The sequence below is a fragment of the Miscanthus floridulus genome, chromosome 18, assembly GCF_019320115.1.
Source record: "Miscanthus floridulus cultivar M001 chromosome 18, ASM1932011v1, whole genome shotgun sequence".
NCBI classification, from domain to species: Eukaryota; Viridiplantae; Streptophyta; class Magnoliopsida; order Poales; family Poaceae; genus Miscanthus; species Miscanthus floridulus.
The window spans coordinates 67069557-67081298 of record NC_089597.1 but is presented as its reverse complement, the minus strand read 5'-3'; the positions used below and the strand labels follow the sequence as shown (position 1 = coordinate 67081298).

General features: G+C 47.5%; 1 protein-coding gene across 6 annotated transcripts in view; it reads right to left on the bottom strand.

Moving 5' to 3' along the window:
* Nucleotides 1-3161: 3161 nt before the first annotated feature.
* LOC136523139 (ubiquitin-like-specific protease 1D) overlaps nucleotides 3162-11742 on the bottom strand; it is a 46760-nt gene continuing 38179 nt past the window's right edge. For 5 of the 6 annotated variants that reach the window (XM_066516917.1, XM_066516918.1, XM_066516919.1 and 2 more), the window contains 2 exons: nucleotides 3693-3800; nucleotides 3162-3599 (listed from right to left, as the gene is read on the bottom strand). In XM_066516917.1, the coding sequence (XP_066373014.1) occupies nucleotides 3402-3599; nucleotides 3693-3800 (306 nt within the window). In that variant the 3' untranslated portion in view covers nucleotides 3162-3401. The other variant, XM_066516921.1, reaches the window with a different exon arrangement.

Sequence of the window (11742 nt, the reverse complement as noted above, 5' to 3'; positions counted from 1 at the left end):
CTCGGCATTTCACCAAGTCAACAAAAGTACAAGAGCGCAGCATGTCGTCAGCCTTGAAGACCATACCGACTAGACATCGACTGGAACTCCCACGACGCCATACTGCTTCAGGGAGCGGAATACGTCAGCAAATAGTAGCCTTCTCATGTACCTCTCGCTTCCTCCTTGTAACTATAAAAGGAGGTAGCCAGGGCCATTTCTGGGGGCGGGAGGAAAAACACACCGATAGAATCACGCACTTCCACGCTGCTTGGGAGCAACGTCCCAAGCAGTTCGCACCACCCTCGCCGAGACCTGGGGCTAGCTCCCTCTCTCACTCAGCTTGTAACCCCCTACCACGAGCACTCCGGTGCAAGGAATACAAGATCAATCTCTCAGACTGGACGTAGGGCCTCGACTGCCCGAACCAGTATAAACCTTGTGTCTCTTTGCATCACCATCCGGGATTAGGGACACGCAGTACAAATTCACTCGTTGGTTGAGGGACCCCCGGTTCTAAAACACCGACAAAGCTCCAACGAGGACTAGGGAAAGGCATGAGCTTCTCGACACCTCGATAAAAAAACCGGAGTCGTCAACAGGAGTTTGCATTTCTATCGCCCTTTTACCTTCCACGTTTATATTATATAGATTGGTTGTGTGCTTATTTTCCTATATTAGTTTGATAGGCTAGTTGATAGGATTATAGCTTAGGGTGTATAACTTTTTTGCGGTAGAGATAGCAACACACCTAGCAAAACCTTAATTGCATTATTTATTTCATAGGTTTTGACTAGGTTGAAATTAAGGCCTTAGCTAGAAGTAGTTTTTAAGTTGCCTAATTCACTCCTCCTCTTAGGCATCACGGTCACTTTAGCTCAGTCTTCGCTTTCAACACCTTTGTCACGCTCCCACCGATCGCGGACCACTGTTGCTCCCTAGCCAGCCGGCCCACCTCAGTTGTTCTCCAACCAATCGCGACTAGTGGCTAGGCGCAGCCATGGGTTGCTAGGGCAGGGGGCAGAGCCATGATTTGAGCATAGGGGTAGTTTTGACAATAGCAATGATAATCACATACGATGAGAAATACGTCAACGCGCACACGTATTTGATTTAGTAAGAGTACAATCAATAGCCAAATCCACATTTGTTTTGTGATACAAAAGAAAGCTAAAAGTATAAATGATACTGGAAATTGTACAGGGAGAAAAAATTAATTAGCCCTAAGTCTCTAATCTTCTAACTAATTGAAAGCTTCATGTTTGGTTTTGATAATTGAGGTAACCAGTGGACTAACCTTTTTCTAAGTGTTGACCAAGCTATGTGAAGTCCACATCAAGGGTTGAGCAAGGCGGCATCCATGGTCGAGATGGCATTGCCCACAAGTTGATCATGTGCTCAACATTGGACGAAAAGAAGTGAGGAGCAAGCACGAAGGCAAAGGTATATGTTAGAGCTTTGCTTTTACCGGCAAAGACGCAATAGAGTGCATGGTCGGATCTAGGATAGATAGTTGTACTATTAAGAGGATAACTCTAAAGTAAACGCGGTTATCTAGTGTCACTAGGTATAGATTTACATGCATATGCATTAGGCCTAGTGACATGGTGAGTTGTAAGTGAAAATGTTTTTGGAAACACTTTGAAAAATGCTAACTCAGTGCTTCAATGTTTGGCAAAACATTTGAGAGTTGGCGCGTTGCGAAGCGGGAGAGAAAAACACTCAGTAGTGATGTTTTGCACTCACCGAAGTGCTCCCAATGTGCACTGACTTGAGTGAAGTTTCAGAGGAGCACCTTAACTTTAGGTGCACCACCGGAGGTGTCGCGCGTTGACATCCGGTGTAGACTCAGCCACACACGGAATTTCGAAGGACGTCACCTGTCTGGTGTGATCACCTGAGTTGGCAACAGACGATTCTACCATAGAGGGTTGCAAACTTGCAACTTGGGCGCTGACATTCACCGGAACTCTCCGGTGTGTCACAGGAGGTGACATCGGAGTCCGGTACAAAATGGTTGGGCTTTGGCATTGCATGCACCGATGGTCTCCGCGTCCAGAGATGTCACCAGAGTGCCTGACTGGCAATGCTAGTTTTCCAGCTGCTGGAAACTAGCCATTGGGGCTCTCTAGTGTAGCACTCCAATGCTCACCGGAGGTCTCCTTTTTACGTGTTCCCTTCATTTGCTCATGATATAAAAATTATTTTTATATGTACTAATTTTATGAAAAGTTTCAATAATTGTTATAATCCATTTAAAAGTTCGATGATTAGTACGCTCTCAGTTTTAAATTGTGTCATTCTGATTTTTCTAAATACACATCTTTTATTATATATATATATATATATATATATATATATATATATATATATATATTTATATATATTTATATATATAGGGAGAGGCTATTCAGTAGCCGGCTACAAAATAAGTTATTCTGTAGCCACCTCCATTTACTATAATTTTATATACTAATTTACCATAATATAAATACATATTTACGATAGTTGGGTTACTATAACACATGGGGATATTTACCATAACGTTATATTAAACCACTTAGTAAGGGAGTTACTATAATCTCGTAAAATAACATAGTAATTATCGTAACTCAAAGTGGCTACAGAATAAGTTATTCTGTAGCCAGCTACAGGATAGTAGTTATATATATATATATATATATATATATATATATATATATATAGAGAGAGAGAGAGAGAGAGAGAGAGAGAGAGAGAGAGATGCATAGAAAGAGTTATATTTAGAAAAGCTAGACGATTTATAATTTGAAAGAGTTAATAAATACTAGAAAATTATATTGTGACGTTATATTTGTAATTACATGCTATTTTTGTATCATGCCGGTCCATCATGGCCCAAACTACAGGTCTTGCTATGCCACCAACACGCCGAGATCCTAAACACGAGGATCCCTCGTACTGGTAACGTGCTGATACAGGCCAAAAATTTTCATGTAGTGTCGTGCTTTCGGCCATACAAAAAACCGTGTCACGATCCACCCTCAATTCGCACAGCCCAAGCTGGAGCTGTAAGCGTGACAGGTCGCCCCGCGGGGAGGATGGCATTGGCCAGCGTCTCAACAGGTGAACACTGCTAACATAAGGATGATGCAGTTCGAGAAGCCGGGGGCCCTTGCGCTATCACGATGAACATAAGGAAATGGAAGGTGAAGAATGTCAAGCCGACAGCGTTGTGTAAGTCTCGCAAAGCAACCTGACGGCTACCAGTATCGCTACTTTACACGGCATTTTCCGGACACTAGGGATACAGGATTTTTTATATACATGCACCCTCAAGTTTCCCCATGTAGGGCGCAAACCCACACGACCTAAAGACTACTATGTTGTCCGTCCCCTCTACAGCAACATCCAAAATTTGCAGTCAAACAGTTCTGTCAGCATTACTCACTCAGATGCTTCTGCGTTGTTGGCTCGGAGGCATTCGGATCGGTTCCATCATTCTCAATCTTAGGTTGACCTTCCCCACACGACTCTGATACACCCTTCTTCAGTTCAGTTTCTCTGCACAAGTGGAGTAAATGGCGAATTTGGTCTCTAAGCTGAGATGGCTCTTCTGGTCGGAACCACCGTTTGCCAAACTAACAGAAAAGAGTAATGACAGAAGTGAGTCACACATCCATGTCCTATCTACATACAAACAAAATGAGTGAAACAGCACAATGATGACTGACCATAGAATAGTCTTTCTTCTGAAACCTTTCAGGCGCCTCCTGAATAAACCGCTGCATATAGTACAGCACAAATAGGCCACAATCGTAATCATTTTCCTGCTGCGGCACCTGGCAACAAAGAAAAAGGGATATCTATATGGAAATCCAGAAGATATACTATTTGGAAAGATGTGAGGATGTTTTGACAAGTGATAATGTATAAGAACCATGGACAACTAAAACATTTATCTCAAGAGAACAATTGTACCCTGTAAATTGGTGTGATTTTGCACATGCTGTGTCTATAAATTTACTCAATTGCTCAATTGCTTACCAGTGTGGATAAACTATAGGATACTGTAAAAAGTGAGGATCTCCCAGAAGACTGTTTGGCTAATGCAGCAGCTCCAGATTCACGCAAGGGCATTTTGGTTGGAATAGCCTGTTTTGCCCTTGGCTCTGGCGTTTCTCACTATCTCATTGACACTCGAACCCACGCGTCACGAGAAAAAAAATGCATCGGCTTCTCCTTCTCCCATGCATTTCTTCCTCGCGGAGGGTGGGCACGGCACCTGCGGACGGCCATGGCCGGGCGCGACCCCGGAGCGTGGCGGCAGGGCGGGTGCCGGCCGTGGCGGCAGCGGCAGCGTGGGAGCTCCGGTGGGGTGCGGCTATGGTGCCAGGCGCGGCCTGCGGTGGGGCACAACTCCGGTGGGGCACGGCTCCATTGGTGCTCGCGGCGCAGCTCTGGTTGGGGCTCGGGCGGGGGCTCCGCTGGTGTCGGGCGTGGGCTGCGGACACGCAAAGAAGAAAGGAACAGAACAGAACGAAGCGTTATTTGTTTAACCAGTGGCAATGGTGGGTAATTTTCCCCAACTCCACCAAACTGCACCCCCTGAAGAGCTCCACTAAAATGGTAGGAAATTTATGGTGGAGTGGAGTAGAGCTGAAAATAGTGAATCTAGAGCTGGTGAATCTCTACCAAACATGCCCTTACACAATACAATTTTTACCGATCTGTTCATTTTTAATGTTTTTTATGCCAAGGTAGAATATAGTTCTCTGTTCAGCAATATAGTTTCAAAAGGATGCTCTTTTTCTCTGTTCCTTTATTTTTACAAGGAAAAAAAATATAATTTCACTTGTTTCAGCAATATGGATTGTAATGGCAGCATTTTATAATGTTTGTTGAAGCTAACCATTTGTAATGACCATGACATAGCTAGTATTAGGATTATTGTATAACCATATTGTTGTACCACGCTACTCGTACCACAGGTTATACTATTCACATGTAGGCCCTGTTTGGATTTATCATCAGATAGTAGTAGTCTAGCTAATAGCACATATCTAATATTAGCTGGATAACAATTCACTATCTACCTATTAGCTGAGAGGGAGTTTGGATACCCAGCTAATTAATAGATGCATGTGCCAATACGGTGAGCTCTCCTGCGGCCGTCCGTGCGTGCGTTCCCGCGAAGAACAAAGCCAGCGGCGTTTTGGTGCTCCAGATGCCGATTGTGATTAGCATCGTTTGCTTGAAGCTTCAAGCACGCGTCCACGCTGATCACGTCCAGCCATCCAGCGCAGACGTCCGCATTGTCGTTGATGACAAAGATGCCGCCGACGAACGCGCCGGCCGGCCAGCGCAAACGCCCACACTGATGACGAAGATGCCACTGACGAACGTGTTGTCGTCCGTGCGTCAACGTCCGGCTTTCACAAGACTTGCCCGTGCTGCAGATGAGGATGACGCGGCACCGCAGCGGTGCAGCCAGAGGAGGTGAGCCCAGGCAGAGGGGCGCGGCGGCCCGAATGCAAAGGAGGCGAGCACCCCGGCGGCGCAGGTTCCTCGTGCGCGAGCAACACACAATAGAACGGCGCAAGTTCCTCCCCTCTTGGTCAGAAGCAAGACGGAGCCGCTTATGCCGCTGCTCGGCGTCATAGGTCGTCAACGGGGGCGGTGTTGGCGGCGCTGCGGAGGGTCGAGCACGAGATGGAGGCCGCCGCGAGGCCGGTGCCGGCGGGAGTGGTGGCTGGCTGTTGCACGTCATCCCGGCGGCAACGCAGCAGGTCGCCCTGCTCCAGAAGCTCACCGTCTTTGACGTAGCGACAACCACCTGCAAGGGCACAGCTGCACGCTACCATCTCCAACATGACCACCGTCCAGTCAGGAGCTCGACGTCACCCCCAACCGCCTCGAGAGCGCCGTGCCCGCCGGCATCTGCGCGCTCGCCAGCCTCAGGAATTTCACCTACACCGACAACTTCTTCACCTCGCGCCCGCCCTGCGCCAAGGCCACCGCCGATGGCGCCTGGAACTGCATCCCTGCGCGCAGGCGCAGCGCCCGCCGGCGCAGTGCGTGGCCGCCACGGCAAACCCGTCCGCAATTGTAGCCGTCGATGCCGCCGATTGCTGCTCGCGCTAATGGAGCGAAAGGGGCTTGCTCGGAGCTTCTCGGCATTTGGTGACGTTGGTGGAGGATGCGAGCGCCTCAACAATGGAGGCGAAGGAGGCCTCGGCGACGCGACGCAGGCGCAACCGCACAGGAGGAGGCGCAGGCCGAGATGCAGACGCAGGTGAGCGCCGTGGCGAGCATAGGCGGAGGAGGCGAGCGCCCCGGCGGCGCAGGCGGAGGGCGCGCGACGGGGCAGACGGAGAAGGCGACGGCCCAGCGACGCACGCGCGTTGCCTTCTCGGGCGCAGGCGCATGGTTGGATGGTGGGACCACCTATTAGCTACTTTTATCTACTTTGATTCAACTAGTGAGATAGTTGTTATCTATTCTATTATCTAGTCCACTATCCATAGCTGTTTGGATGCAAAAGAGATAATAATTAGCAGATTGCTACTATCTAGAGGGATCCAAACAGGGCCATACATGACTATATATAGCCTAGGTTCACTCGCCCGCCCACCCCTATCGATGTTTCACCACCGATAGCCTGCCACGGGGGTACCCGGGGCAGTATATTCGGGCTTCAGCGTATGCAGAACTCGACGATAAACGTAAGAGACAGTCGATTTATCCTGGTTCGGGCCCTCGACCGTGATCGAGTAATAGCCCTACGTCCAGTCGGTGTTAACCTTTGCGTTGAATTGATTGTAAAGTGTTGTGTTGCGTTCTGTCTCTGTCTAGGAACTCCGCCCTCCTTTATATAGTCAGGAAGTTAGAGTCCTAGTTGGTTTATAATGTAGAGTCCTAGTCGGTTTACAATGTAGAGTCCTAGTAGGATTACACGGGAGGAATCCTAATCAAACTAGATCTCCTCTCTTCCTTGCGGTGTATCCCGTGTGTTCCATATCGACAAGCCCCCGAGCACTTCATGGTTGAGCTCTGGAAGCTTCGTCTTGTTCCTTCAGGTCTTGCCGAGTAAGAACAAGCGTCGTCCGAGTGCTTTCTTGAGTAAAACCATGTAGCGCTTCTTGGGATCTTCGAGTGGTGTGCTTTTTTGAAGAAAAATACTCCCATCGTGTAGCCCCGAGCCTCTTGCTGCTTGGAACAAGGAGCTGGAGGGTCTTGTCTTGAAATTGCTCTGATTCTTCGTCGAAAGGCTCCCGAGCATATACCCGGGTTCTTTATAAAAAAGAACTCGAATATAGATCGGTTTGGGTTCTTTTTGTCGTGAAGCCTTGAAGTGGTCTGTCTTGAAGAAGTCTTCTCGGTGATGTGCACTTTTTCGAAGAAAAAAGTGCACTCACTGAGTGTAGCCCCCGAGCCTCTTGCTATTTGGAACAAAAAGTTGGAGGGTCTTAAATCTTATGTTGTTTGAAAATTGCTGTCTTCTGAGTGATGTGCGTTTTTTTCGAAAAAAGTGCACTTACTGAGTATAGCCCCCGAGCCTCTTGCTATTTGGGACAAAGAGTTGGAGGGTCTTAAATCTGAGTTGTTCAAAGAACTGAAAACCTCTCCTGTTGCAGCCCCCGAGCATATATCCGGGTTCTTTTATTTAGAAAGAATTCGGATGCAGGGTCTTGGCATATTCTCTAGTAGTCTGATGCTGTCAGATGTAGTTGTATGGTGGTGGTTGAGTGTAAACGCTGTTTGTTCACGAGTTGTACAGTGTGGGTATATTCTTCCGAATATGGTTGTTCTTGAGTACTGTTCCTTCACGCCTGAGTCCTCTTTCATCAAATTTTGTCTTTTCACTGTGTTCTTTGTTAGATTTGTTCCGTTGGTGCTCCCGGTCCATGTGCACCGCTTCTTTGGTCTATAAATACACTCCTGGTGTGTTGTTTTGATTCATCGAGCATTTTGTTGCGTGGTCTGAAATCTCCGTAGTCATGAATATGATAGTTTCTGAAGTAGAGCAGCCCCCGGGCGTATTTTGTAGTTCTTGTATATCTTGAATATACCAGAAATGTTCTTGCCCAAGTCCGGGTTCTTGCTCCGGAGGTCCCTTTGTCCAAGATTGCGGAGGAAGCCGAGAGTCAAGAATATCTAGATGCCGTTGAAAAGGTGGAGCCTGAGGTCGAAGATTTAGCCAGGAGGATTGTGACTTTATTACTCCAGCCTCTGTAATAAGGATATTATACTTCTTTTTGAGTGAAGATCCGTTATTTTTCGTTGATGTCTTCTTTGTCTGGATGTCTTTGATTTTGTCAAGTGCTTGTCATGCTTTTGTCTGCGCTGTGTAAACAACTCGGTATTTGTAGATCGTTGTCTCAGCAAACCTTCTTGATTTGTCGAGTGCTTGTCTGGCTTTCATCTGTGCCGTGTAAACAACTCGGTTTTTGTAGATCGTTGTCTTGACAAACTTTCTTGGTTTGTCGAGTGCTTGTCTGGCTTTCATCTGTGCCGTGTAAACAACTCAGTTTTTATAGATCGTTGTCTTGACAAACTTTCTTGATTTTTCAAGTGCTTGTCTGGCTTTCGTCTGGTTGTAGAAAACATCTTAGGATTGGTTCGGGTGTTAGCTTATTAGCTACCCTCATCGGCGGGCTCAAGCATCTTTTCAGCTCTTTTGCTCTCGGCCGGTATGCTCAGGCATGATTTCAGCCATTTTGCTTTTTGGATCGGGTGTCAGCTTATTAGCTACCCTCATCGGCGGGCTCAAGCATCTTTTCAGCTCTTTTGCTCTCGTCCGGTATGCTCAGGCATGATTTCAGCCATTTTGCTTTTTGGATCGGGTGTCAGCTTATTAGCTACCCTCATCGGCGGGCTCAAGCATCTTTTCAGCTCTTTTGCTCTCGTCCGGTATGCTCAGGCATGATTTCAGTCATTTTGCTTTTTGGATCGGGTGTCAGCTTATTAGCTACCCTTGGGGGAAAGCCATAATAAGACATGTTGTCGAGGAACACCATATTTATTGATCATGAACGTTGATCTCTTGTGGCTTGTATATATATTCTTCCTTGAGTTGTTTTCATGCGTAGAATCTTCTTAGTTGGCTGATGTGCCATGTATTGTTGACTTCTTTTCCATCTTCAGTTATCAACTTGTACGCGCCAGCTGTCGATGTTTCGATGATTTTGCTTGTCTGGGTTGTCTCGGTTGTTTCTATCCGGGAACCTTTCTCGTGTCTTCTCCTCTGCAGTAATCATCTTTTCTACTGTGCGTCTGAATTCTTCATTGTTTCTCGGATTTTCTTTGCATAAGTCCTGAAATTGCCACCTAGCAATGATTCCGTGAGAAAAAGCTTCGATTACTTCTCATTCGGTGATGTCATGTACTTGAGCACGTAGTTTGCCAAATCGTCGATAGTAATTTTTGAGACTTTCGCCTCCTTTCTGCTTGAGTCCTTTTAATTCTGCGTGGGTGATGGGGTGCGTAATGATACCCGCGAAATTTTCACAGAAAACTCTTTGCAAGTCCTCCCAATTTCTGATTGACCCTGGATTTAATTTGTCGAACCATTGAAGGGGCATGGTTTCTAGGGCCATGGGAAAGAACAAGGTCTTGACATCGTCGTCTCCTCCGACTAGTTCAATCGACTGCGATTAAATCCTGAGCCACTGCCTTGGTTCGGTCTTGCCATCATATTTAGAGTGGTTGGACGGCTTGAACTTGTGAGGTAGTCGTTTTGAAGCAAGTCTGTTTGCAAAACAGGGGAGTCTATCGTGCGTTCCGGCTTCTGTGTATTCTGATTCAGCACCTCCTTCTAGCCAACTGTTGTCTTGGTGAGAGACATTCTCAAGGGTGTATCCAAGTAACCCGCGAACTGCAGTAGGCTATCCATATACCATTGCAAGTCAACACAGTTGCGCCATCGAGTACTTTCCATAATTAGCTTGTGTCCTTGATGTCTTCTTGCATGCTGCTGTATGTCATGCCTCTTCCTTTGTTTCGCTTGAGTAATGAAAGTACATATAAATATGCACGTGCATCCTCATATTCGTGCTCATCTTGTTGACGCAAAATCTTCTCGTTCGACCATGATCCAATCCGAGTAAGGCAACCTAGATGATCCGTCAAAAGGCTTCGAGTGGGCAGTCCCCTCACTGGAGACCCCGTATCACCCCCACCTTAGAACTTCCAAATCATCACAACAAGGTCGACCTTAGCTGTCGAGTAGTTGATCACCTTAACCGAGTAGTCAAACGTCCTGGCGACTTGTAGAGCAGCAACTGAGTAAGACAGCGCGAGGCATGTGTCTCACCCAACGAAGTAGTGGCTAAGTAAGGCAGCCAGCGGTGGGCGAGCTCCTTATTTTATGACGTGGTCCAGAAAATGGTTCCCTTTCCGGCGAGTAGGCTTCACGGATTAAGGCCTCAGTAACCCAGGTAAATCAACTGTAGTAGAGCCGCGGAGGCATATGGATAATATCCAGAGATATATGATGATTAAAGAATATTTGAAAAAATATTAAACCATGACTTACTTGATTGACGGCCGCGTGGAAGAATCAGCGCGCGATCCTAACATTTTGCGCTCAGGAGACCCCAGTGGTTGTAGCCCCCGAGCATCAGCTTGCGAGTACTTGGACATGAGCTGTCGAGTAGTTGGTCACCGCAGCCAAAGTAGTCGGAAACTGTGACGAGTAGTCAGACAACTGGCTTGTTTCTGGCCCTCAGACTCGCCATCGTATTCCAAGGCGTTGGGAGATATGTTGGATTCTGACTCATCTGAGGATCTGACATCTGGTGCTTGTGGCGGTATCAGCGGTGATTGTCGAACCATAAAAACTTCTCGAGCATGTACTGCTTCTATGTCTGCCTTGCATGAGTTGTTGGCGTCTTCTATGGAGGCATCGGTGTCGTAGAGCATACTGCCTTTTTGGTAGGGTAGAACGGCTGTCTCATCAACTAATCGGGCGTTGCTGCTTCTGGGAATAGGACCCGACCAGTGGACGAGGCAATCTTGAGATGTCATGGTTAGTATGAGACCTTCCTGTGCTTCGGTAAGCCGTAGCCTTCGCACTGGACCGGCGACTTCTTGGAGCGGGTCTTGGTAAGATCTTGCCATGTTGTTGAGTCCAATTGGGAGAGGACCCGACTTCTTGAAAGGACTCTGAGTGTATTCCGAGTTGTTTTCTTGATAGGCTGAGGCCGCGCTCTGGAGCCCCGCCGGAAAAGAACTTGGTTTCTTGAAAGAACTCGGTAAAGACTCCATCTCGGATGCGGAGCCTGAGTTTGAGTCGGATGCGCAAAGCCGCGAAATCTGAGTTGGATCGGACATCACGAGCTACGCGAATCTTCCGACGAGTTGATCTGTCGTAGTCGCCGAAATAGAAAGGTCTTCAAGGTGATCCGAATCTTCGAGGAGACGGCTTTGGAGCTTGCCATCATCGCCTGCCTCGCAGATCCATGAACCGAAGATGAAGGTTGATCCCGTCGAGAAGATCATATTATCGAGGTCCGTCGAGCTCTCGGATGCAAATTCACCGAAAGCCCCTACCTGGCGCGCCAGCTGTCAATGTTTCACCACCGATAGCCTGCCACGGGGGTACCCGGGGCAGTATGTTCGGGCTTCAGCGTATGCAGAACTCGACGGTAAACGCAAGAGACAGTCGATTTATCCTGGTTCGGGCCCTCGACCGTGATCGAGTAATAGCCCTACGTCCGGTCGGCGTTAGCCTTTGCGTTGAATTGATTGTAAAGTGTTGTGTTGCGTTCTGTCTCTGTCTAG